We start from the raw sequence: 26464 nt of genomic DNA, 5'->3' as shown, positions 1-26464 counted from the left end.
AAACATGAATTAAGGGATTGAAATGTTGTGTGATGTGGTTGGTGTCTGTGAGGGTACTTGTTTGTGTGTAGCTGTACTTCCTCTTGACCATTTGCACCTGCTTGGCCATACACAAACACCATCTCAGCTTGTTCCCAACATGAATACTGGACCATTCTGCTGCTTGAAGTATGCTGAGTCAATATCACAGTCTGCAACACATAAGGATCACACGGTATGTGAACAGAGGAACTTCCATTCATCAGCACCATCTATCGTGACGACAAATTTCCAGACACATGTTCATATGACCTTTTTTCCTTGCTTTCCAGCCAGGAATCCATACTTGCAGTCTGTCAGTTTTATTAATGTTCACCCTGTATAAAGTACATTGTAAACCTTTGTGCCCTGGACAAAAAAAGTGTAATAAAATTATATATGCAGGATGTATGCCCTCTCTAACTCTGGCACCTGCAAGAAGTATGATAATGCTTATGTCACAAGGAAATGGTTCAGACAAGGTTTGTTTGTCTTCAGTAAGCCCTATCTACTTATGCTACCAAAAATCATTTGAATGGTATATTCTAAAGTATACAATGGTCTCAAAGATTTTTAGAATAAGATTATAGTATTTTAATGCACCGGAATAGCATATCTGATGAGGCAAATTCATTGATATAACTATCTTGGAGGTCTGCCAATACAATTGTATTTGATATGGATTTTTTTAGCCGTTTGAATGATGTGTTAATACATATTTATGTCACTGTTCATGGAAAATAGAGGCAAGTGATGACATTGTGTTTATGCCCTTCACACTGCAGAGTGGAGTAAATTTCCAAGTGGTGAACTATTCAAACAGCTATAGAAACAGCACAAAAATTCCCACATTCAGTGTAATTTTATTCTGTGATTTCTTGTCATATTTGCCATAAGGTTATTTTACTTAATCTTTATCATCAAGAAGCTTTGCTATTTTGATGGAAAAAACTGTCATCCCATACTTTTTGTAGATTTCAGAGTTTTCAAGTACAGTTTTAATTCATATGAAGAAGTAAAATTGTTATGTATGAGGTGGAACTATGGGCCTCATTGAAAAAGGGTGACCCAGCTGAATCACGCAATTTGACTCTTAGTCTGATCATGAGGTGTGACCATTGCACGTGTTGATCACATAGGCTGATGTGAGGATCAATGAACTATACTTGACGGGATGTATCTGGAACATCTTAGGTGATCAGAAAGTTAGTAGACAGGAATACAATTAAATACTTAGCTTTAATTCAGCATCAGCGGTGAACGTCAATCTTGACTTTGTACAATAATATTTACAAGTGCAGTTACAGACTGAACTGTGAATACTTCTCTACAGTTCTGATTGCTTCACACATATAGATCAATTGTCAATGCATAAACTGTATGTGGTGCCTGGCTAGGTCGTAGCTACTGACTTAGCTGAAGGCTATGCTAACTAGCATCTCTGCAATTGAGATCTCTGAAGCTATAACCAGTGAACCATTCCTATTAAAGTTGGCTGTAGAACTGGGCAGTGCACTAGCTTGTCTTGTAAGACCAGCTGTGTGGTGGCGCTCGGTTTGCTAGCATCGACAGTGGTGGCTCGCGGGTCCGATGTGTACTGACGGACCGTGGCTGATTTGAAGCCTACAAGCTAGCCAGTGTGGTGCCTTGCAGTGACACCACAAAAATACTGAGAAAACAACCATTTTTGTAGTTCAAATAACAGTAGATTTAACTTGCATGACAGATATGTGCTTTTACTTGAGTCATGCCTGCGTGTACCAATAATATGTTGTAAGAACAATAATAGCAATAACAATAACCTGTTTTGAGGTGGACATCAATGATGGAGGGATATAAAACAATCTGTAATTCAATTATTAATTGAGAATGGCTGTATGTCGTAAATACTGCTTGTGTAAATATGGATTCCATGAGATACCAAAAGTATTTGGGAAGCATCCTTATCCATGATCACTGAATTACCACCCACATTATCATTGCCAAAGAAAGAGGGCTGCCTGTGTGCAGGAGCCAATCTTTCAAGTCTTAGGGACCCATGACCGTAGCAGTCTGGTCCCTTCAATCCCACAAACCAACCAACCTTTCAAGTCTTGGTGAATGAGTGTATGCTGAGTGATTTCCATGTGGCATGAGACTATGATCTGGGAACACGGCGGCACCCAGGGCTCATAAAAGTATTTGATGTGGCTATCAGGTTTGGCATCTGGTAAGGAAGAACAAAACACAAAACTCTCAAAAACCTTGTCCTGAGGTGCCTCACTAATGAGATTACAACCAGTTGCAGGGGCGTAACTGGTCAGTGAAACAGCAACTATAGCAAACAATAAGCATTTCCCTCTTCGAGAACAAACTGGCAGTACTGTACGATTAGCGTGCTTCACAAAAATGAATGGCTTCTATGTGACATTTTTTAAAAAAAGTTAATGACATTCTGAATCACTGGTGTCCTGGCTTTCCACTTCTAGATTCTACTGAATTTTCTCAGGCAGACTCCTTATAAAGAAGAAATGCTTGTTAACTCATCTAAGTATCTTCATTAATGTATCAGCTTTTCAATTTCTTTCATAAAGAATTTTGTCATTCTTTGTATATCTAGTCTCTATGTTTATCCCATTTTGATTCCTACAATACTTTGTGTCTTCCAAATATATTTGTTGAAATCCCTTCCCAAAATAATCATAGCTTCCAAAATTATCATTATTTTTACTTGCAGAATCCAAAGTCTCCCCCTAAAACACTTTGCAAATTTTATCTTTATCATTAGTTTCAGTTATAAATCTAGCCTTAAAACCTTGTAAAATATCAGTTTGTAATCGTGACAATTCTGGAATGGATGAGATGTAACCACACCTTGATATTCATTTTAATATTCCAATTTCTTTGATGTTCATCATACCATACAGGATATTCTTGGAATTGACATACATATCAAAATACATCCTTGTGAGAATGAAATCTATCATATTGCTGGCATTTGACACTAGGACATTTGACGATGCATTTGAATGAGTTAAAAGACACAGGATCCAAAGTGATTTCACTATGTAAAAACTGTAGGTTAATGTGCCATTACTTTGATTTAGTTTATGTAACTATTGAGGAAGACATTAATGGTTAATGGATCAGTGAAAAAAACCCACATGCAGCTGACAATGAGAGCTTCACTTAGTGAAACCAAGTATTCAGTCATGATGTTCACCCTTGTAATCATTTGTACATAATCAAAATCATTTATTATATCCCATGTATAGAGGGTACCATTCTTTGACATGGTGTTTATTTAACTTCAGTTCTAACAAGAAAAATGCATGTGCACTGTCATTGATATCTTACACTGTTTCCTTGATCACAGTGATTTCTGTTAATGTGGTAATTACTCTAGTCTTTTAATCACTCCATCCTTAACTGAAAAAAGTCTCGTTGGCTTCAAGCAGAGGCAATAGATGAGAGTACTGAACTAGTCAGTTTGACTTTGTACCTCACAGAAGAAATTTACAATTTTCATTGTGGTCACTTACTTCAGAAACTAAAACTGCTAGAGTAGAGAAATGGGCAACAAAAAATAGTACAGCAGTTGCTAAGCATTTAGTCCAAAAGATTCATGATAACATATGAGCAAAATTTTGGAAGCTATCTGCTATCATAATTTACATATTTGAAGCACACAGTAAGCAATGCATCAGTGCCCTCTTTCTAATAAGACCTTCGGAGGGCTCTCTTGAAAGAGAGAAGTACACATATCCACAGTATTACAGTTCCTGTCGAACCATTTCTAATCATATTTTAGTTTGGCTCTTGTGAATGTGCAAAGAAGAGCAACAACATTGGTCCAGGAAAATTTTGAGTACTGAATTAGTTTTACTGGTGTCATTAGTAGCCTAATGTGGGACTAACAGTGATTGGAATGAAGATTCATAGATTTGTGAATTTCAGTATTACTTTTAACTGCATTGATTGACATAAAATAAAGTTCAATATGATGGTACAGAGAAGTTTCCAGAAGTTTGATCATTCATATAATATAAATGTGCTTCACTGGAACAAGTCAGTAGGCAGATTCCTCCTTCATAGTTATACATAGGAGTGAAACAGATTACCAAAAGAAACCTTAAGTCCTGATTTTAGACACTTACAGTAATGCAGAAGAAGGCTGAAAATGTCTGGGTTAACAGTGAACAGAATTAATGAGATTAGTTGCATATACGCATCATATAATCTGATTGTTCATGTGTGTAACAAATGTTGTATGAGGAATAAGTGCAACATCAGTTCATTTGATCATGGCGAGTTCATAGTTGTCCCACATATGGGACACGCCATCTTAAGGTCAAGCAGGCACTAGACTTTTCATGTTTCAAAATGTTAAGGATGACAACAAGTGAGCAGGCACTCCATCTAGATCTACATCTTCAGTGCTGGGTACAAAATGTATCTCATCTAATTCATACCTATGCTCATGGCATACCTCATGACACAGAGATTAGCATGAGTGCAGGAATGCAGAATGGTTACCTGGACTGATGGATCATGTATACATTGGTACACCCTATTGCCAAAGAACAAGTCATTAAAAATTCTTGGTGTGGTGCATCCCTTGTGCCAAGGCAATATAACACCCCATTTCCCCATATCATGTTTGAAGGACATTACAAGTAAGAGGGTATTTTCCCTCCATATCACTTGATCCAAATGATATGTAGCACACCTAGGACAGCACCTAGTTAGAAGCATGCATATTGAGCCCAAATTCAACACTTCATCTTTAAATGTGGGTGGCAGTTCAGTGGTCATGGATGGGAATGCCTTGCCAGTTCCTTTGGTACCTCAAGGAATCTATTCCATGATATGTTGCCACTGTCATCAAGAAAAAATGGTTTGTTACATATAATCAGATACATGCCTTCCTTCAGTCAATTGTGAATGTAATAATAATATTTGTAATAATAATAGTGTAAGGAGTGTTCAAATTAAAAGGTATGAAATGTCATAACAACCAAACCTGTTGAAATCTGCATACTCCACTGTGGGATAATGTAGTGAGATATCTAGAGACATGACTGTAGTGTCTGGTGTGGTAGTGCAAATGCACAGGCATATGACATAGGAGAGAAGCAGGCAAGTGTGTGTTCTGTCTATTTGATGTAGCAGTGCATGTGAGAATCCTATGGTGTTCACATTGCAAAATTCGATGATTGAGGAGCAGAAAGGTGTTATCAAATTTCCAACAAGTCAGTGAGAAAGTGGAATGGCCATTTTTGTGGAGGCCAGGAGTGTTTGAGTGATGACTAAGACAAGGACAGGCAAAGACGGTAATCATGGCCAACCTTATTGACAAGGTGAACAACCTCATGAGAAGTGATTGGCGGGTCATAATGGAAATGTTGGCAGTGATGGTGGGGCCAGTGTTGGAACTGTATGGACAGTTGTGCATGACAGGTTGGGTTACTGGAAGTTACACATGCAGTAGGTTCTGAAGAAGCTCAGTGAACCACAAAAGGAAATGTGCATGAGGTTAACACTGCAACCCCCTTTGCTGGAGTGGATTATCACCAGTGGCAAGAGCAGGTGCCTTCACTTCGAGCCAGAGACAAAGTGGGACAGCATGCAATTGAAGCAAACGTCATCACCCCACCCCACAAAATTGAAAGCTGTGCTCTCAGTAGACAAGGTGATACTCAGCATCATTTTCAACATCCAAGGGCTTCTACTAGTTGAATTCCTTAAGCATGGAAAAACCATTAATAGTGATGTGTATTATGAGACACTCCATAGCCTACACAAGTCGATCAATAGTAAATGGCCTGGGCTGCTCAAGAAGGGAGCAGTTCTACTCCGTGATAAAGCATATCCACGTGTGTCCAATGTCACACAATATATAATGGCCAAGTTCAAGTGTTAGGAGCTTTAGCATCTACCCTACTGCCTGGAAATGTTACGCTGTGACTTCATGTGTTTCTTCCACTACAAAAACATCTCAGAGGGAAGCACTTCAATTTGAACAACGAACTGAAAGAAACAATGGAGGACTGGCTCCAGTCATAGCCACAGGAATTCTGGGAACAGGGAATCCTTCATCTTATGAGTCTGTGGTATAGTTATGCTCAGGCCTCTGGTGAATGCTTTTGAACAATGCCTTCAATTAGCAATATTGTTTCATACAGTTTCATTGGAACACCCCTCATATTAACTTGTCTTTCAGGTGGACATCAGTAGTAGATAGGTTTAAAAGAAACTGAAATTCAGTTGTTAATTGAAAATGGCTGTACTTGGCAAGTAAATATTCTTGTACTGAGCTTTATACTTCTTCTTTTGTATTTTTTGTTTATTCCTAATGTATTTAATTTTTGGGGCCAGGTGACTGTTTAGTAGTCATTTTATGAGAACCATCCCATCTCATTCTGCATCAGTAAGCAAATTAGGGACTGGACAAGAAGAAACAACATGCTGCATCAGCAAAAGATGTAATAACTTAAGATTTAGTTATTGAATGTTCGACAGATGTGTCACGTAAGTTTACTTCAGTAGTATCAACAGAAATCAGAAATTTTATTTCTTATATTACTTCTCTGGAGTTATCCACAGACAACAGTGCGTTGTAGCTGTTGTATCAATTGCAGTGTTACAGAAACTGCAACAAAAATGAAGGTGAACCATGAACAGTAATCTTTACTGAGCAATAGAATGTGATTGAAATTTAGCATTTCCTGTCATATTAAATGTGGTTGCTGAAGACAGGCACTAATCTTAGAATCCTTGACATTATCAGATAGTAATCTTGCCATTCAACCATAAAATAAGGTGCTTAATATACTATGTAGCTTAAGTAGTTAATAGCTTATCTTTGTTACATGATCCCAGTATGAATACTGAACGTTTCTTGTGCTGTCAGAATAAGTCACAAGACACAGTTATTTCCCTATTTTGCCAGTCACTAAGTGTTTTGTCAAGAGTTTGGATGTGAATAACTTGTAATGAGATTTTAGTGTCAAACAACTCTGCAGGTCTCAAGCACACCAGCAACTCGCCTTGATGTTATAAACTTACAAGAACAGCTGGATATGTTATTACAACAGCGGCAGGCTCGTGAATCAGGAATATGTCCTGTTCGTCGAGAACTGTATTCACAGTGTTTTGGTATGTATATGAAATCAGACCTGTTTCCACAAATGTCTTAGAAATACAGACATTGTTAAGCTTCATTGAAATTTTAATTATGTATTAACTGAAACACTACCATTGTCCAGATGAACTGATTCGACAAGTAACTATCAATTGTGCAGAACGTGGTCTGCTTCTGTTACGAGTGCGAGATGACATAAACATGACAATTGCTGCATACCAAACTCTCTATGAAAGCAGCATTGCCTTTGGCATGAGAAAAGCCTTGATGGTGAGTTTATATGTTCAAAGGGGTGAAAGCTATACATAATAATGGAAATAATTTATTATAAAGAAACCAGTGCATATTTTCATGTCAGTAATTACCTACAGTAGGAGATATGTATTTGCAGTTTAGCGTCAAGATTAAGTAAAAAGAAAACTATACCTCACTACAAAAGAGTGGTTGTTATATTCAGATAACTCTATATAGAATATAACTTAACTAATATCTACACATAAAAATATGGATGAGAGTCTTTATATAATACTGCATTATAGAAGATTTAGAAACTGAGGGTGGAATAGATGTACTATGCATGTCTGAACATCATATAATCACAGATATGGAAAAGGTAGATATAGATGAATATAAGCTTTCAGCACATGTAAGTAGAGACACTATGGAGAGAGGAAGAGTTGCCATATATGTTAAAATTATCATAGTGTTAAAAAATTATAAACTAAAAAAAAATTGTTCAGAGCAATGTACAGAACCATGTGTGTGAGCTTAAACTAAATAATGATACTTCTATAATTGTAGCTGTGTATAGGTCCCCACTGGGAAATTTTCAGCTACTCTTGAAAAATTGGATTCTTCATTGTGCTGTCAGTCATACAGAAGGAAGCAAATTATTGTTTGTGTGGATTTCAATGGAGATTTTCCGAAAGAGTCTGATAGAAAGCTTGACCTTGAAGTATTACTTGGTTCTTTCAATTTGATTGGGTTGTTAGGAGGAGGAGACCAAACAGCGAGGTCATCGGTCTCATTGGATTAGGGAAGAATGGAGAAGGAAGTCGGCCATGCACTTTCAAAGGAACCATCCCGGCATTTGCCTGGACTGATTTAGGGAAATCACGGCAAACCTAAATCAGATTGGCTGGATGCGAGATTGAACCGTCGTCCTTCCGAATGCGAGTCCAGGGTGCTAACCACTGCGCCACCTTACTCGGCTTCAATTTGACATCAGTTATTGATTTTCCTACTCAGGTAGTACAGGAAAGCAGCACACTGATAGGTAATGTTTTTATAGACCTTGATAAATGAAATCAAATTAAAACTTGTCTTGTTAAAAATGGTCTGTCATATCATATGACATAGCTCCATACAGTAATGAAAACAGTCCTCCAAGATAGTGTGTTCAGTTAATGATTTAACAATTGCAAATTTTAGGGAAAGCCTGAAACAGTTAGACTGGGGTGAGGTGTACGGGGAACCTGATGCTAATTTAAAATTTAACCTATTTCATGATACCTTTGTGAGTGTATTTGAAAAAGTGTCTCCCTAAGAAAACAGTGAGACATAATTACAACAAACCATCTAAAATACCATGGCTTGCTAAAGGGATAAAAATATCTTGTAAACAGAAAAGGGAAATGTATCTTATAGCTAGAAGGAGTAATAATCCAGAAACAAACAAACATTATAAAACTACTGCACTGTATTAAGAAAAGTTATTAAAAACTCCAGGAATATGTGCACTATGTCTGAGATTAGCACATCTGACAATAAAATTAAAACGATTTAGAATATTGCCAAAAGGCAAACAGGGCAACTGAGAGCATAATAGACTGTATTTCTATCAAACTCAATGAAAAGTTTGTTAACACAAAGTCAGAAGTAGAAAATATTTTTTGTAATCATTTTTAACATGTGTTGTAGAGAAAATAGGGTTCATTCATTCGAAAATGCAAGGCTGTATATGGAAGAGGCAATAACTATGACCGAGCGAAGTGGTGCAGAGGTTAGCACACTGGACTCGCATTTGGGAGGACGACAGTTCAATCCTGCGTCTGGCCATCCTGATTTAGGTTTTCCACGATATCCCAAAATCGCTTCAGGCAAATGCCGGGATGGTTCCTTTGACAGGGCACGTTCTACTTCCTTCCCTAATCTGATGAGACTGATGACCTTGCTGTTTGATCTTTTCCTCAAAATCAACTCTACTCAAATCAATAACTATGAAATTTGATAAAACTGAAATTCAACCCATCTCTCCTACTGAAATTAGGAAAATAATAAGTTCCCTCAAAAGTAAAAGCTCACATGGAATTGATGGTATTTCCAATAGAGTACTAAAAGCTTGTCCCCAACATATTCTCAGCCACAATGTAGTAACTTACTGAAACAGTGCATTTTTCCAGATAGATTGAAATATGCTATTGTTAAACCATTGCATAAAAAAGGGGATAGGTCTGATGCTAATAACTACCCCCCCCCCCCAAAATCTCACTTCTAACAGCTTTATGCAAAATTTTTGAAAAAGTGATTTATTCAAAAGTAGCTTCATGTATTTGTAAAAGTGAAGTACTAACGAAATGTCAGGTTGGTTTTCAGAAGAGGCTTTTGAGCAGAAAATGGTATATATGCATTCACTGATCAAATATTAAATGCTCTGAATAAGCAAACATCACCCATTGGGATATTTTGTAATCTCTCAAAGGCTTTTGAATGTGTGACTTACAAAATTCTTCTATATAAGGTTAAGTATTGTGGTATGAGTTGGATAATGCACAAATGGCTTAATTCATATTGAACTGGAAGAATGCAGATAGTCTGCAAAAATCAGCAGAGTCCTGTAATTGCAGAGGTATCAAGAATGGTGTTCCATAGGGTTCAGTTTTGGGTCCCTTATTGTTCTTAATATGTATTAACGACTTGCCACTCTTATTCATGAAGATGCAAAGCTAGTTCTTTTTGCCGGTGATGCAAGTATGGTAATCACACTCAACAAACAAGAATCAGCCGAGGAAATTGTAAATTACATCATTCAGAAAATTATTAGGTGGTTCTGTGCAATGGACTCTCACTAAATTTTGAGAAAAATACAGCATATACAATTCTATACAGTGAATGGCATAACACCATTGGTAAATATAGACTTTGCTAAGGCAGAATATTCAAAATTTCTGGGTGTGTGCATTGATGAGAAACAATATGGGAAGAAAAACATTGACGATCTGCTGAAATGTTTGAGTTCAGCTACTTATACTGCTAGTGTTATTAGAAATTTTAGCAATAAAAAAATAAATAAATAGCTTACTATGCTTGTTTTTGTTCACTACCTTTGTATCTTATTTTGGGATAGTTCAATGTTAAGGAAATAAGTGTTCATTGCACAAAAACATGTAATCAGTATTATAGCTGGATCCCAGCAAAGATCATCTTGCACACATTTATTTAAGGAGCTAAGGATATTCATGGTAGCTCCACAATATATATATTCAGTTATGAAATTTGTTATTAATAACCCATCCCAATTCAAAACTAATAGCAAAATGCATAGCTACACCACTAGAAGGAAGGATGATCTTCACTATTCTGGGTTAAATCTGATTTTGGCACAGAAAGGGATGAATTATGCTGTCATAAATATCTTTGGTCATGTGCTAATATTGTGTAAGGAATACCTATGTTACACAGATATGTTCCACATCATTAAAAAATATCCAATTCATGCCCTGTGGAACAAGTATTAATGTAATGTAATGTAGTCTAACACATACGGTTGTTATAATCCTGCTGATTTTTTGCTACAAATGTGGCAGCAACATTTATTTATTTATTGTATCCATAGACAAAATACATTTTATAGATCTTGGATAATCATATTTCAAGCACTGATAAGTACACAGTTTTTACTAAGCATTTAGTAAGTTATGATCTTTTTATAATGAAATTCTAGGCTTATTTTGTAGTAGACTGCAGTTTTTGTTTACATCATTTGTGCTATTTGTAATTGTAAATGTAAGTGACAGTTATTTTAGATTCGGTAATTGCAGTGCACTTTGTTTTACTGTAAGACTGTTTGACTGTGAAACTCATAAAATCATTTATACTATAGTAACAGTTTTCTCTCAAATAAATTTTGAGAGGTTTTTTTGAAAATATTTTTTGTTTCTTGTCATGGTTGTGTTAATTCTTGTTCTTTTGAGTATCGGGAGCATGCTTGAATTTTATCCATCACAGAACTTGTATGAGGGTATGCAGAGTAGTGTTAGGATCTTTAAATGCTGGCCACTTGATTCTACAGAGTCCACCAGAAAAATGTATACACACTTTAAGGAACGAAAACTATTACTTATGTGTTTATTTTGTATTTAATAATTGAACACATATATTGTACAACCTTCAGTTTAGCACATGGTTACTTTAAATGTTCAAAATGTTCACCGTTAGTGGCTATACACATAACAGAATGATGAGTGGTCGCCACAACTACATCAGTCAGTGTTACAGTGGCGATCACTGCACTTGTTGCTGTAATCTCCTGGCGAAGTTCCTCCAGCATGTATGGCTTACATTGATAGACATTATCTTTCACAGTTCCCCACAAGTAAAAGTCCATATGTGTTAGATCTGGCAACCATGGAGGGAACTCAATGGGCCCTCTTCATCCAATCCATTGCCCCCAGAAACTGTCATCCATGAAAGCTCATACGGCTAGGTGCTATTGTGGTGGTGCCCCATCCTATTGGTAGAAGACCTCTTCATCAGCTACATAAAGTGCATGTATACCTGGCAAAATTGATGTGCGTAACATTTCCAGGTACACTTCTCCAGTGACAGTAGCATCAAAGAAAATGGGTCATACTATGCCCCTAGATGATAATCCACACCACACATGAACCCCTGGTAGATTGACTGCTTTATCCACATAAACATGTGGATTTTCTGCCCAGTACGCACTGTTATGTCGATTCATGGTTCCATTAAGTTTAAATTGTGCCTTGTCACTCCACACTACCTTCATCACATATTGTTTGTCATCAGTTACCATTTGCTGATACCATTCGCAAAATTGCATTCAGCAATCAGGATCATCATCACTAATTGCGTGCAGTAATTGTGGAATGTGCACATTGCTTAGCAGACTTCTGTGGAGAATTAACAAACATTTCCCATATGAGAGCCAATGAAGCAGGACTTGTAGCTGTATGCTGTCTTCCTGATCTTCCTTTGTGAATATCACAAATTATTCCATGCAATTCAGACTTGTCAATGACACGTCTAATTGTTAGGCGGGTTGGCGGTTCTGTTTCAAACTCTAGCCTCCTCTGACATTACACTTCAGCGGCATTATCAAACTTGAAAAACCACTTCACAATACATTTTCATTGCTCAAATATCAAGCGTCCTCCAGCAATCTTGTTTTCGCAATACTAACTTAGTACTAACATCTGTTGAGCCAAAGACCATACTACAACACACTCGTAACTCAAATCGAACGACAATATCGATATCTCAATATATAAGGTTGGCTATCATCCTTATCACTCTTTTATCTAACTTGAAAATTCTATTAATGTTTGTTTTGAGGTACCTCCCTATCAAACTATGTCATAACTTAATGCTGAATGGGTTAGTGAGCAGTTTATCATGTTCATAATATTTGTGTTTTTTAGATAGCTGAGTCTTCGCAGTACATATAGGTATGAGCTGATTTTCCCTCTTATATAATCAATGTGTTTATCTCAGTTTACATTATCATTGATTGTTTTCCAAGGAATTTTGTTATCTGGAGTTTTCTGTTATGCACTGATCAGTGCAAATATTAATGTCTTCACTACAAAGTTTTTTTAGTTTGAAATTTACACAGAGTATTTTAGTGATATTGTTACACAAATTTAATTCAGTAAAGCTTTGAATACCATTATTTATTTCTAAGTTAGCTTTTATTTCTAAATTTTCTATGTCTTTATCCATGAACAGTATAGTTGCAACATATGCATAAATAACTATTTTACCACAATTAATAATGTTTTGAAGTGATCTCTATGTATAAAAGGCAATATTCTGACTGAGTGATGACTCATCATCGCCCAGCCGAATCCACTTAGGATAGAAACTTGCAATTAGCAGAAGGTATGGATCTTATACTGTATGTGTCATTTAAGAAAGGGTTTTTTTGAAGTTCCAACCGTATGGAGGTGAAGTAGGTGTTGAAGGATTTTTTTGAGAAGTGTGGCTTTCAAGGCAATTTTGGAGGTAGAGCTAAGAAAATGGATATTTGGTTTCTTAGTCAGAAATATATGTGTTTCAGAATTTTTGGAAATTTAACCCTATGGGAGTGAAATAAAAGGTTGAAAATATATCATTGTTAAGAACTATTAATATATTTTTCAAGCTACATCTTTGAACATTAGTATTTGAGTTCTCAGTTACAAATAAAAAACATGTGTTTCAGTATTTTTGGAAATTTAACCCGTAAGGGGGTAAAATAGCGGATGAGATTTTTTATGAAAATATTTTATTATGAAAGTATTTTTTAAGTTAAATCTATGACAATTTAAATTTGGCTCCTCAGTTAAAAATAAAAAAAAAATACCTTTCACTGCTTTTGTAAATTCAGTGCCTATGGGGATGAAACAGGGGATAAAAGTTTTTATGAAAATATTTCATTATGCAAGCATTTTGAAGCTAAATCTAAAGAAAATTGTATTTGGCTTCTCTGTTAGAAATAAAACGTACATATCTTACTGTTTTTGGAAATTCAAACCCTAAGGGAGTGAAATAGAAGGTGAAATGTTTTATGAAAATATTTCATTGCGAAATGAATTTTAAAGCTATCTTTGAAAACTGTTATCTGACTTCTCAGAGATGAAAAAATATGTGTCTCTGTTTTTGGAAATTCAACCCCTAAGGGGTGAAGTAAGGTCAGACTGATTCGTTGACTCATCATCACCCAGCCCAAACTGCTAAGAATAGAAATTAGATGTTTGGAGGGTGTGGATGTTATGTGTAGGCGTTAGTTAAGAAGGGATTGTCCAAAATTGCACTCCTAGAGGGATTCCTAATGGAATGAAAAAGCTGTTAGAGAATTTTTTAACTAGTACTATGAAAACTGGTATTTGCTTTCACACTCAGAAAATAAAAATAATGTGTTTCAGCATTTATGGAAATTCAATGACTAAGGGGATAAAATAGTGGATGAAGGCTTTTTTGAAAATAATTAATTACTAAAGAACTACTAAAGGATTTTTAAGGCTACATCTATGACAGTTGGCATTTGACTTCTCAGATAGAAATTTAAAAATAGTGAGTGTTTCGGTGTTTCTCAGCTGCTAAAGGAGTGCAATAGAGGATGAAAATTTCAAGAAAATTACGTTAAATTTAAAAAAAATTACAGCTAAATTTATGAAAATTGGAAATCACTTCTCAGTTAGATATAAATAAATATTTGTTAGGGGTTGAAAGCTTCTATCGAAATATTTTCACAAGAATGCAAAAGGCACGGTTAACAAAAACCTTGTACTCCAGTGACCAGAATTGCTTTTTGGTCAAAAGTACATTCGGAAAAGACCATGCTCGTATGGCATTAATTTATTTGAAAAGCTTAGGAGGTGTTGCAATTTGTGAACAACATAAAAATTTGGTTAAATGAAAACAAAGAGAAAAAAATCTTTGTAGGTCATACATTCTACATGAGCGAAGAGCGAACTAGCGGACGCTAACCTAGTTTGTGTATAAAATGAAAATCAATGGACCAAATTACCCCTTTGAAACAGAGAAGTTTATAGTTCATGCTTCAGATGTTATTTTCTCTTGTGTCATTCTTGTGATTTTGTATATTGTTTTCTCTTTCTTTGTCAGGTGTGATAGGATCCAGTCCACTGCAGTCCCTCTTGTACCACATACTCCTAATTCCCCTACTAAAGTTTTGTGCTGTACATAGTCACATGCCTTCATTAAATCCATAAATACTCCTACATATTTACTTCTAGGGTCTAAGTTGGTTATGACATTCTTGATGAGATTGATGCCAGTATCTGTGGAGCATTTTCCTTTCTGGTAGCCAAACTGGTTAGTGAGAAGTGCAGTGAGTCGCTTTGCATAAGCTCATTCAAATATTTTTGATATAACTGGTAGAAGAGCTACAGATCTACAGTTTTCTGGTTTGTATTTGTTTCCCTTTTTATGTATTGGTTTTATCAATGCTGTCTTGAAGCAACCTGGAAAAATTCATTCCTAGAATGATGTGTTCATTAGTTGTGTAAGAGGTTTCTTGAGTTCCTGTCAGATAGCCTTAAGCCACACTGCTGAATGTGATATGCTCCTCCTAAATTTATATCATCTGATGCAGACTGTATTCTTTCTAACTATAGTACAGGAGAACAGTAGCACAACTTTTGATGTACAGGGTGTTTCAAAATGAACATACTGATTATAAGGCGTTGTAGCATTTATTACGTTCAACTTACAATTGTAAATAATACACCAAATGAAGAGCAACTCAAACAGTTTTGTTTGTATACTTGTGCGCAATGGGAAGAGTATGAAATGACAAAGAGTGACTGAAAAACATGTTGAATGAATGTGAGTCTTTCACGCTTAACCCCAAGAAATATTCCTGGGGGAAGTTTATGGGCCTTTCTTTTTTGGTGAATCAACTGTAACTAATGTTTCTTATCTTGATGTGCTACAGCTATGGCACGTGCCTCAATGGGAAGAAGCTGAACAACACAACTCTACTTGGGAGCAAGATGGTGCACCGCCTCACTGGCATAACTCAGTATGCGACTGGTTAAATGACATTGAATCCGACCGGTGGTTTGGGCACAAGAAGCCGGTTGACACAGCATTTTATGCATGACCTCCATGTTCACACAAGATCTGGCACAATCATGTGTATGTGCCTCTGATACCAGCTGATCTATCCGACTTAGAAACAGTGTTATTGCAATAGTTACTCCTGACTCATTGAGCAATGTTTCGGAACAACTCATCTATCGACTTGATGTGTGATCGGTGTTTACACTGAATAATTGTAAGAAAAACTGTTTGTGTTTCTCTTCCATTTGGTGTATTATTTATAATTATAAGGTGAATATAATATGTGCTACAAAGCCTTGAAACCCTCATATTCATTTTGAAATACTCTGTGATTACAAATCATTTATAAGTGTTAATCCAGTGGCAGCAGAGACTTTTTGAAACCTCATTAACCCTTTCATGAGCCGTGGGAAACATGATTCCCACTTCAATGAACTCGCTCCTAGTCCCGTGGGATTCACAGTTCCCACCTCTGTATGGTGCTACCATCTAGTGAATAGTGTATGGTACTACTTCCAATCAGAAGTACCCGCCATTTTTGCTGTACCTTCGCGCAGAGGCATTGTATAGCTGAGTGTTGCTCTGTAGAGGAGCCTTTCAGTGCTGTTTGCGTGACATTTTGTGATTTTTTACTCAAAGCTATAGCATAAGGTAAATAATTTTGATTTTTGCTATGGTGTCTTATTATTTGGTGTTCCCTGTTTGTTGTAAAATGTGTTTTACTTACATTACTTGTGGACTTCCTTCCCACCGCCTCTTTGGTAGCCCATTGTTTTACGTCTCTAGAACGAATATTTCTATATTTTACCACATTTATTTGACATTTTTGACGTAGTGGGTTTCAGAAATAATGCACAGATCATTATGTTACTAAAGAATGTCAAGTTTACCATACCAAACCAAGTGCTTGCTTCCGTTGAATCTCTCATAGTATTTTTAACACTCCCCAGTTCTCTATTTCGTGGCATTGCTTTCCTTTCAGAGGTCTCATTTCCTAGACCTCAACAATCTCAAACATGTTGACGAAATTTACAGTATATTATTTTCATTACCTGATGAATGTGATTCAGAAACTGAAGGAGATGATGGTGCTGCAGATGAACTGAATGTTCTAGATAACACCATCACCAGTGCTTTAAGGCATGTTCCTGTGGAACAAGACATTTATGGTGATGAACATGACAGTGAATCATTCGTGCTTCCGGCTGTTGCCAGTAGTGATACCTTGGACAGTGAAAGTGAAGAAGAATGGAACGGCGACTGTTCTTACTTCAACAATGTAAAGAACAACTTTGAAACACAAATGGAAGGAAAACCAAAATTTCTCTGTAGTGCCAATGATCGGGAGCTCACTTATTTCTCTAAGTTCTTTGATGATGATGTTTTCACTCTCATTGTAAATGAAACAAACTTGTATGCAAAACAAAATCGTGGTAGTAGATATCCGTCAAAAACCTGGGTGGACACAATTACTCAAGAAATGAGAGCTTATATAGGATGTCTTATTGTAATGAGAATTCATAAACTTCCTGCTCTCTCTAACTTCTGGAGTTCAGATCCTATACTAAAAGTAGAGCCAATTGCTAATGTAATGACACGTAAAAGATTTAAAAAGATTGTAGAGAATGTTCACTGTAATAACAACGAAACTGCAAAGCCAAGAAATCATCCAGAATATGATAAATGCATAAATTATGGCCATTGATTGAAAAGCTTTTGCAGAGCTGTAAGAATAATTGTGAGCCCTCATCATTTATGTCAGTGGATTAATCGATGATTCCTTTCAAAGGACAATCATCTATGAAATAGTATATGCCAATGAAGCCAGTGAAACGAGGCTACAAAGTGTGGTGCTTGTCAGATTCACTCACTGGATATATAATTGACTTTGATGTTTACACAGGCAAGTATAGGCAGATAGTGACTTGATGTTGGGTGAAAGGGTTGTAGTAGATCTAACAAAGGAAATAAATAATAAAAATAATGTAGTTGCATTTGACAGATTCTTCACCACCATGAAATTGGTGTCAACACTTTTGAAGAAGAGTGTGTATGGATGTGCAACAGTAAAGACCAACAGGAAAGATTTACCCAAATTTATGAAGGAAAACATAAAATTGGAATGAGAAGAATTCCAGTTTGAAACAAAAAGGAGCCATTTCTGCAGTAAAATGGATGAATAACCATCCAGTCACTTTCCTTCCCTCAATTCATGACCCAAGAGAAACAGCCATAGTGAAAAGGAAAAACAAGGATGATACTAGTACAGAGATTTCTTGTCCTGAAGTTGTGGCAGAATACAACAAAATAATGGGTGGTGTCGATAAGTTTGTTCGATTACGAGAAAGGTATGCTATTAGCAGACGTTCTGTAAAATGGTGGCACAGAATATTTTATTTCCTGGTGGATGTTGCTGTCGTGAACAGTTTTATCCTGTGGAAAATAAGTAAAAGAGAAAGTGGACAGCATGATCAGCTCACATACAGGATCCATCTAGCCAGACAATTGATCACTGGCTTCTCATCACGAAAAAGGCGTGGACAGAAACCTGTCTTTCTGGCAAAAAGGGGTAAAGTACCAGAAGATGTTCGTCATATGGCTGTAGGGGAGCATCAACCCATTTTAGGAGAAACCTACTGAAGGTGCCGTCATTGTAGTACCAAAGCTGCAGAAAAGAGCACTCGCTGTGTTTGTACGTATTGTCAAATACCACTTTGCATAGACCCATGTTTCAGAAAATTTCATGGCAAGTAATTGTGAAGAATCATTGTAACAAGACAAATAAATTTATCAAATAAATATGACATATATTGAAAAAGTTGTTTTGTCATTTAACTCCAAGGAAGGGCAGTGGGAAGAATACTTCCCACCTTGTTGTGTGACCTCACTTTCACAGTTGGAGCAAATTTGATATTCTGTATGATAAATATACCTATCTGTTAACTACCATCAGCTCTCCATTCATTAAAAAAATTGCTCAATAATTTTGCCCACAAAAGGGTTAAAGGATAAGAGTGGCAGGATATTTATAGTGCTGATAACATAGAAAATAAATATAATGCTTTCCCGAGTGTATTTCTCTTGCTCTCCAAAAATTACTTTCAATTAGAACTCAGAACTTAAAGAGCAGATACTAAATGCACCACACATACACAGACACACAATTATGACATATTTCAACACTTTGTGGTCCTTTTTATCATCATTATCATTAAGCACACTCTCTGACTTGAGGTTCAGATAAAACTGTCAATGTACCTCTAGTTATGAAGTACTGCTACTACTATTACTACTACTACTACTGCTAATAGTACTACATACAAAAATTATGTAGACACTAAATTATGTTGCGAACCCTGGAGCAGTGAAAGCAACAAAGGCATGCTTTGTGTGTTGGGCCCATATGGAAATGAATTACATGATAAATTGGTGAGCCAGCTGCTCATGTATACAGTATGGGCCTACAGATATAAACAAAACTAGTTTACCACAAGATCAACAGACGTCAGAAGCATCAATTTCAAAATTGATGACAGTATGCTTTGGGCCCTTATGGTTCACAACACCTCATGCAAGGGTTACAACATACATCACTGGGGTACATCCAAAGTTACTTCTATATCTGTCAATGACTCTCCATCGAAGATAACTTGCTGCATCCTCCCTACCAAGAAATCCTTAATCCAGTCACAAATTTTGCTTGATGCCCCATACAACTGTGCTTTTGATAATAGGCATCATATATATGGTACTGATTCAAATGATTATCAGAAATCAAGGGATACTGCATCTCTCTGACTGCCTTGATCCAAAGCATTCAGTATGTCATGCAAGACTGGGGTTTCACATCACTGATATGTGTAGAATCCATGCTGGTGGCATGGATGATATTATTTTGATAGAGATTCCTCATTGTGTTTGAGTTCAGAATATGTTCTAAGATTCTACAACAAATAGACGTCATGTATACTGGATGGTAGTTTTGTGGACCAGTTCTATTACTACTTTGTAAATGGGTGTGACCTGTGCTCTCTTCCAGTTACTGGGAATAATTTCTTGTTCAAGGGATCTGTGACAGATTATAAGTAAAACAGGGACTAACTCAGCTGCAAATGCTGTATAGAATCTGATAGAGATTCTATTTGGCCCTGTAGCTTTGCTCAGATTTAATGCTTTCAGGTGTTTCTCAATGTCAGTGCACACTTATTTTTCTCATCTTTTCAATAGTACAAGTATTAAATTGGGGCAATTCTCCTGGGCTTTCCGTTGTAATGGAACACTTAAAAATGGAGTTAAGCATTTCAGCTTTTGCTTTGCTACCCTCAGTGTCAGCTCCTTTATCATCCTTGAGTGATTGGACGCTAACTTTGGTGCCACTAACAGCCTTTACATCTGACCAGAATTTCTTAGTTTTGTGAAAGATCATTTGACAATATTCTGCTATGGTAGTCACTGAAGGCTTCACAAATTGTTCTCTTGACAGCCAAATGCATTTTGTTTTGCATCTCGCTATCTATAGTCGTATGTGTTGATTATACCTACTGTGCAGCTGTTTCTGTTTCTTTAGAAGTTTCTTTACAGTGGAGAGTCTGTCCCATTATGAACTGTTCTATTGGAAACATGTCTACCCCTGTTTCTGTTTCTTTAGAAGTTTCTTTACAGTGGAGAGTCTGTCCCATTATGAACTGTTCTATTGGAAACATGTCTACCCACTGCATGGGCAGCTATTCTTTTGAACTTGATCCATAGTTCCTCTAATGCTCCTGTCCTGTGCTAAAAGTTTCAAGTTCCTCATTGAGATATAACACTACTGCTTTTTTATCTAGTTTATTGAACATGTATATTTTTCTAGTTGTTTTAGTTGTCCTTTGTGCTGTGGTAATGATGGTTGCCACTATACCTCATCGTCTGTGATAACAGTTTCGATGTGAACATCATCATAAAGTAGCCCCTGGACTGAAATGGATAAGAAGGGACATAAGATAGGCCTTTTTGTCGCCTAATCCTTGGCAAGTTGCAGTATAAGAAACTGAAGCATAGAAAGACAATAATAATAATAATAATAAGAAGAAGAAGAAGAAGAAGAAGAAGAAGCACTATATCAAAACGGATATGATCCAATTTGTAGTTGGAAGTTCACAGTTATGTATAACAATAATGGGAATTCCTGGATGGAGCAATATGTAAAATAAAGGAAAGGCAACCATTCACCTACAGCAGATCGTTGTGAGGAGCACAGAAAATAGCATACACACTAGCTTTCAAGCACTAGGTCTTTTCCAGCAGTAGCCCGCACATTCACACACATAAACACCGAAGCGCACACTGTTTGCATTTGGGTGTCTGCGTGTTTTGTGTGCACTTGATGCATAAACATTGTACTTTAGCATGTGATGCGAAGACCAAAGTTCTTTAGTCTGGCTACTTCATGTGTGAAAGCTGCTGGAAGCAATTAAGTGAAACCTTCGATGTATGATGTGTTGCTCCATCTTGTTGGAAGAAACTGTATTCTTTTTCATTACCAGTTAATTATGTTTAAAATTCTTTGAAGATTTTGAGGTAAAGTTCTGTATGGCAGTCCGGTTGGAACATATTGGTCCCACTGTACAATTATTGGAAATGACACACTAAACACTGATTTTCTCACAGTGAAGTGGGTGCTCTAATATCCCGTGAGGATTCCTCACCTCCCAATAGCTGGTATTCTATGAATTAATATGGCTTGATAAATGAAACCATGCCTCATCTGATGTGAAATATGACATCAGGTCTATATGTCCACCAACAATGTTTTTGAGAAGTCCGTTGTAATAATCAATTCATTTCAGTTTGTCTGTCTGCTTCAGTTCTGTCACAGTTGTAACATGGTATAACTACAATTTTAATTCAGGAAAAATTTTATGACACTATGTATTTAACACCACATTGCTGGGATAACTTGTGTACAATTTTTTTTTGGACTGGCAGTAATTTGTCTTTCAGTATCAGCAATAGCCAGCAGATTTCTAATAAAAGGTCACCTATTTCATTTTGTATTTGAAATTGAAATTGTTATACACTATTTTGTAACTAAATTATGTATGCTACTCTCCACTGGGATAGTGTTATTCAGAAATTTTTCTGTAAACACTTGACATTTTTTCTTCATACAATCAAGAATGAATATAGGCTTCAACTTAGCTGTTCTGTCCTCAATTGAATAAGACATTTTATGCTAGCACAACTGTAGTCACCATTCTGCACTACAGTGAAATGTATACTGCACCGACTTGTAACCATCTGAGGAATGGCAGCAACAGTCAGTACTTAGTGGCAGATGCATCTTGTAGGCATGTTAGTTGTGTGAGAGTCTTCCATACACAGTGTCCGGTAGTTATTTCATTATAGATTTGGTTTTTGTTGCTCACTTTGAGTAAAGTAATGTGACAGTGTGTTAATGTGCTTTATGTGTGAAAAATTTTGTAGCCTCTAAAAGTGACAACCAAAACGCACTTAATGGGCCGTAAGAAACTAATAAAGCTAATAGGTATTGGTGTTACTTACCAACAGGCAGAACAAAGTAAAGGTGATCTTGAAGAGTTGGTTCAGACACTGAAATCAGAAAAAAGAGAGTTGGAAAAGCAAGTTATTGAACTCAGGCAAAAGGCAGAACAAGTAGAACGAAGGTCAAAGGAAATGCAACAGGCTGAAGAGAAGAAACACACTGAAGAAGTTGAATTTCTGAGAAAGACAAATCAACAGCTAAAGGTAAGTTACTTAAGCAAAAATGTGTTCTTTGTTCATAGTGTGCATGATGTTTTTTCAGTTTCATTCAGTATTCTGATACTAGAAAGCATTATTATGTTACATAGTTCATTCATTTTTTGGTAGCACAGTCATTTTGCTAACAAAGTTATAAAGTGTCAAGAATTTGGGTTATCATCTCTCTACCATTGTATTTTGATAAAATGTTTAAGCATAAGTAATTGCTTAATTGTGGCCATACTCAAATAATCTATCATTACAGAATGATTTTACTATAGCTCCTTAGAATTTACCCCCAGTTGCTTTGATGCCTCTTTCTCTTTGACAGAATGTTAAATCAGTTTTCTAATACAAGAAAGAAAGAAAAGGGGGAAAAGAAAGAACATACAAAAAGCAAGCACTTAAGGCCATGTGAGCTTCATTACAAAAACAATGTCATTAATATTGTAAATCAGTATGTTCCCTTTCTACATTTTTAAAGTTCCTGTCTTGCTCTCCTTTTTTCTACATTAAGCATTGTAAGTTGATATATATACCACAAACTGGTTTGATATTGCAAATATGTATCAGTTTCAGATATCCAATGACTATAAATGTTATACAAAACATTGGCTAGCAAAATGAATTTTTTCTGGACAGAAAAGAGTGTCCACAAAAATACTACAACTTTATACTACAGTTAAGAGATCTTGCCACAGTTACCTTTTGAGTCACTTCTTGACTCAAAATATTCTTCCTGCAAAACTGATACACACAGTGCTTACTCATAGACACAAGTATGGAGATGAGCAAATAATATGTAATTACATATGGAATTCATTTCCAGCAGCATTTTTAAAAAATATATGAGAAACTAGTCTACAATAGAATACAGACCCCCTAGTCTGAGAAGAACTCCTTAACAGTTTCTGTGTTTGGGTTTTACATAGGATTATTAACAAAGTTAGTCAAATGTAAAGATATTGCATGATTAAACAAGGAATTATTTTCATCCACAGTTAGAATATTCATTTTTTGAAGAGCATGAAATAAGGATTTCCTTAGGTTTGATAACAATTGTCTGTGTTACTGAGGTGGGGAAGTGTGGATTATTATACAGCAGTATTCAAAGAACTGTGACTGATGCCGAAACAACAGTGAACTGACATGTATTGAGACTAGAAAATAGTGTATTGATAATGAAAAATCTGGATTTGCCAAAAAAAAAAAAAAAAAAAAAAATCCTAATGGAAGGAAACCTGATGTGTGGATTTTATTTTGCCAATTGAGGAGTGGAATATTGTTCACATTTAAGAGTTTGAGATGAACACTCATGTGTCTTTTTCTAAATGACACCTTCTCTTTACATCAATAAATCAGTTTTATATCTGCCTTGATTTCTGCATTCTATTTTGTAGTGCTTATATAAGCTGATTTTTTTTGGAAATTCATGTTAATGTTCATTGTTCCACATATTATGTTAAGAGTTTGCCTTAAAACATTTTTCCTTTGTAGTAATACAAATATTTCTCCTTTACAGGCTCAACTGGAATCAGCCATTGCACCAAAGAGAAAACGATAATCTTTTAAAAGCTGATAAATTTTATTTTTAATACAAAGCTTTTGTTGTTTTGTACATTAAATGACAAATACTTTGTGGCAAAAACTTTTTTATATGGAAAAACTGTTACTTCAGCTCCAATTTCTGTACATATATTCATGGCAAAGCAAGTTTTTTCAAGAGAAGTAATAAAAAGAAAAATGAACATTTTTTAAAAAAAAGTAATGAGAATACAAGGATTATTATTAATTTCCACCTCACCTACACCAGTGTATATCATTGTCCTGCAGATTTACAATGATTGCCTTTGTAGCATTCTGTTAGGCAACTGGTTGTAGCGAACTTTCTCCTGAAAATGATTTGTCTTAAGAAAAGACATAAATAAACTGGCTATTCAGAAAAGCATGACTGCATTTTTGCACTTACCTAAGCTGTATACCAGATCATTAAATGTAAGCAGACTTTTTGTAGTTGGAATTGAATTGTGGGTAACTGTTTCATCACATCTATGTGAGATTGTACATGTGCAGAAGTATAACAGGTCACTCCTGGTAGCACAAAGCAGTCCTTGTAAAAGGGAATGTCACAAATTACTCCGTTTCTTATAGTCTCATACTTTTATATGTTGAGGCATAGCAGAAGCCAAATTGTGTGGTATTGTATTGTCTTTTTTAATTATTTTATCATTTTTGGGGAGGCTTGCGTGCCTCAGCGATACAGATGGCCGTACCGTAGGTGCAACCACAACGGAGGGGTATCTGTTGAGAGGCCAGACAAACACGTGGTTCCTGAAGAGGGGCAGCAGCCTTTTCAGTAGTTGCAGGGGCAACAGTCTGGATGATTGACTGATCTGGCCTTGTAACACTAACCAAAAAGGCGTTGCTGTGCTGGTACTGCGAATGGTTGAAAGCAAGGGGAAACTACAGCCGTAATTTTCCCCGAGGGCATGCAGCTTTACTGTATGATTAAATGATGATGGCATCCTCTTGGGTAAAATATTCTGGAGGTAAAATAGTCCCCCATTCGGATCTCCGGGCAGGGACTACTCAACAGGATGTCGTTATCAGGAGAAAGAAAACTGGCGTTCTACAGATCGGAGCGTGGAATGTCAGATCACTTAATCGGGCAGGTAGGTTAGAAAATTTAAAAAGGGAAATGGATAGGTTGAAGTTAGATATAGTGGGAATTAGTGAAGTTCGGTGGCAGGAGAAACAAGACTTTTGGTCAGGTGATACAGGGTTATAAATACAAAATCAAATAGGGGTAATGCAGGAGTAGGATTAATAATGAATAAAAAAAATAGGAATGCGGGTAAGCTACTACAAACAGCATAGTGAACGCCTTATTGTGGCCAAGATAGACACGAAGCCCACGCCTACTACAGTAGTACAAGTTAATATGCCAACTAGCTCTGCAGATGACGAAGAAATTGAATAAATGTATGATGAGATAAAAGAAATTATTCAGATAGTGAAGGGAGATGAAAATTTAATAGTCATGGGTGACTGAAATTCGACAGTAGCAAAAGGAAGAGAAGGAAACGTAGTAGGTGAATATGGACTGGGGGGAAGAAATGAAGGAGGAAGCCGCCTGGTAGAATTTTGCACAGAGCACAACTTATTCATAGCTAACACTTGGTTCAAGAATCATAAAAGAAGGTTGTATATTTGGAAGAATCCTGGGGATGCTAGAAGGTATCAGATAGATTATATAATGGTAAGACAGAGATTTAGGAACCAGGTTTTAAATTGTGAGACATTTCCAGGGGCAGATGTGGACTCCACAATCTATTGGTTATGAACTGTAGATTAAAACTGAAGAAACTGCAAAAAGGTGGGAATTTAAGGAGATGGGACCTGAATAAACTGACTAAACCAGAGGTTGTACAGAGTTTCAGGGAGAGCATAAGGGAACAATTGACACGAATGGGGGAAAGAAATACAGTATAAGAAGAATGGGTAGCTCTGAGGGATGAAGTATTGAAGGCACCAGAGGATCAAGTAGGTAAAAAGATGAGCGCTAGTAGAAATCCTTGGGTAACAGAAGAAATATTGAATTTAATTGATTAAAGAAGAAAATATAAAAATGCAGTAAATGAAGCAGGCAAAAAGGAATACAAACGTATCAAAAACAAGATCAACAGGAAGTGCAAAATGGCTAAGCAGGGATGGCTAGAGGACAAATGTAAGGATGTAGAGGCTTATCTCACTAGGGGCAAGATAGATACT

At 36.3% G+C, this 26464-nt stretch overlaps 1 protein-coding gene across 1 annotated transcript in view; it reads left to right on the top strand.

Moving 5' to 3' along the window:
• The window catches only part of LOC126236411 (33 kDa inner dynein arm light chain, axonemal), a 53491-nt gene extending 29158 nt beyond the window's left edge, over positions 1-24333 (top strand). Inside the window, exons 3-6 of the mRNA XM_049945710.1 lie at positions 7023-7155; positions 7266-7411; positions 22502-22699; positions 24216-24333. Of these exons, the coding sequence (XP_049801667.1) occupies positions 7023-7155; positions 7266-7411; positions 22502-22699; positions 24216-24257 (519 nt within the window). The 3' untranslated portion in view covers positions 24258-24333. The remainder of the gene's footprint in view (positions 1-7022; positions 7156-7265; positions 7412-22501; positions 22700-24215) is intronic.
• Positions 24334-26464: the final 2131 nt, after the last annotated feature.

Source organism: Schistocerca nitens, chromosome 1 (genome assembly GCF_023898315.1).
Source record: "Schistocerca nitens isolate TAMUIC-IGC-003100 chromosome 1, iqSchNite1.1, whole genome shotgun sequence".
In the NCBI taxonomy this organism is placed as follows: domain Eukaryota; kingdom Metazoa; phylum Arthropoda; class Insecta; order Orthoptera; family Acrididae; genus Schistocerca; species Schistocerca nitens.
The sequence above is the reverse complement of the archived record's forward strand: the minus strand, read 5'-3'. Positions and strand labels throughout refer to the sequence as shown.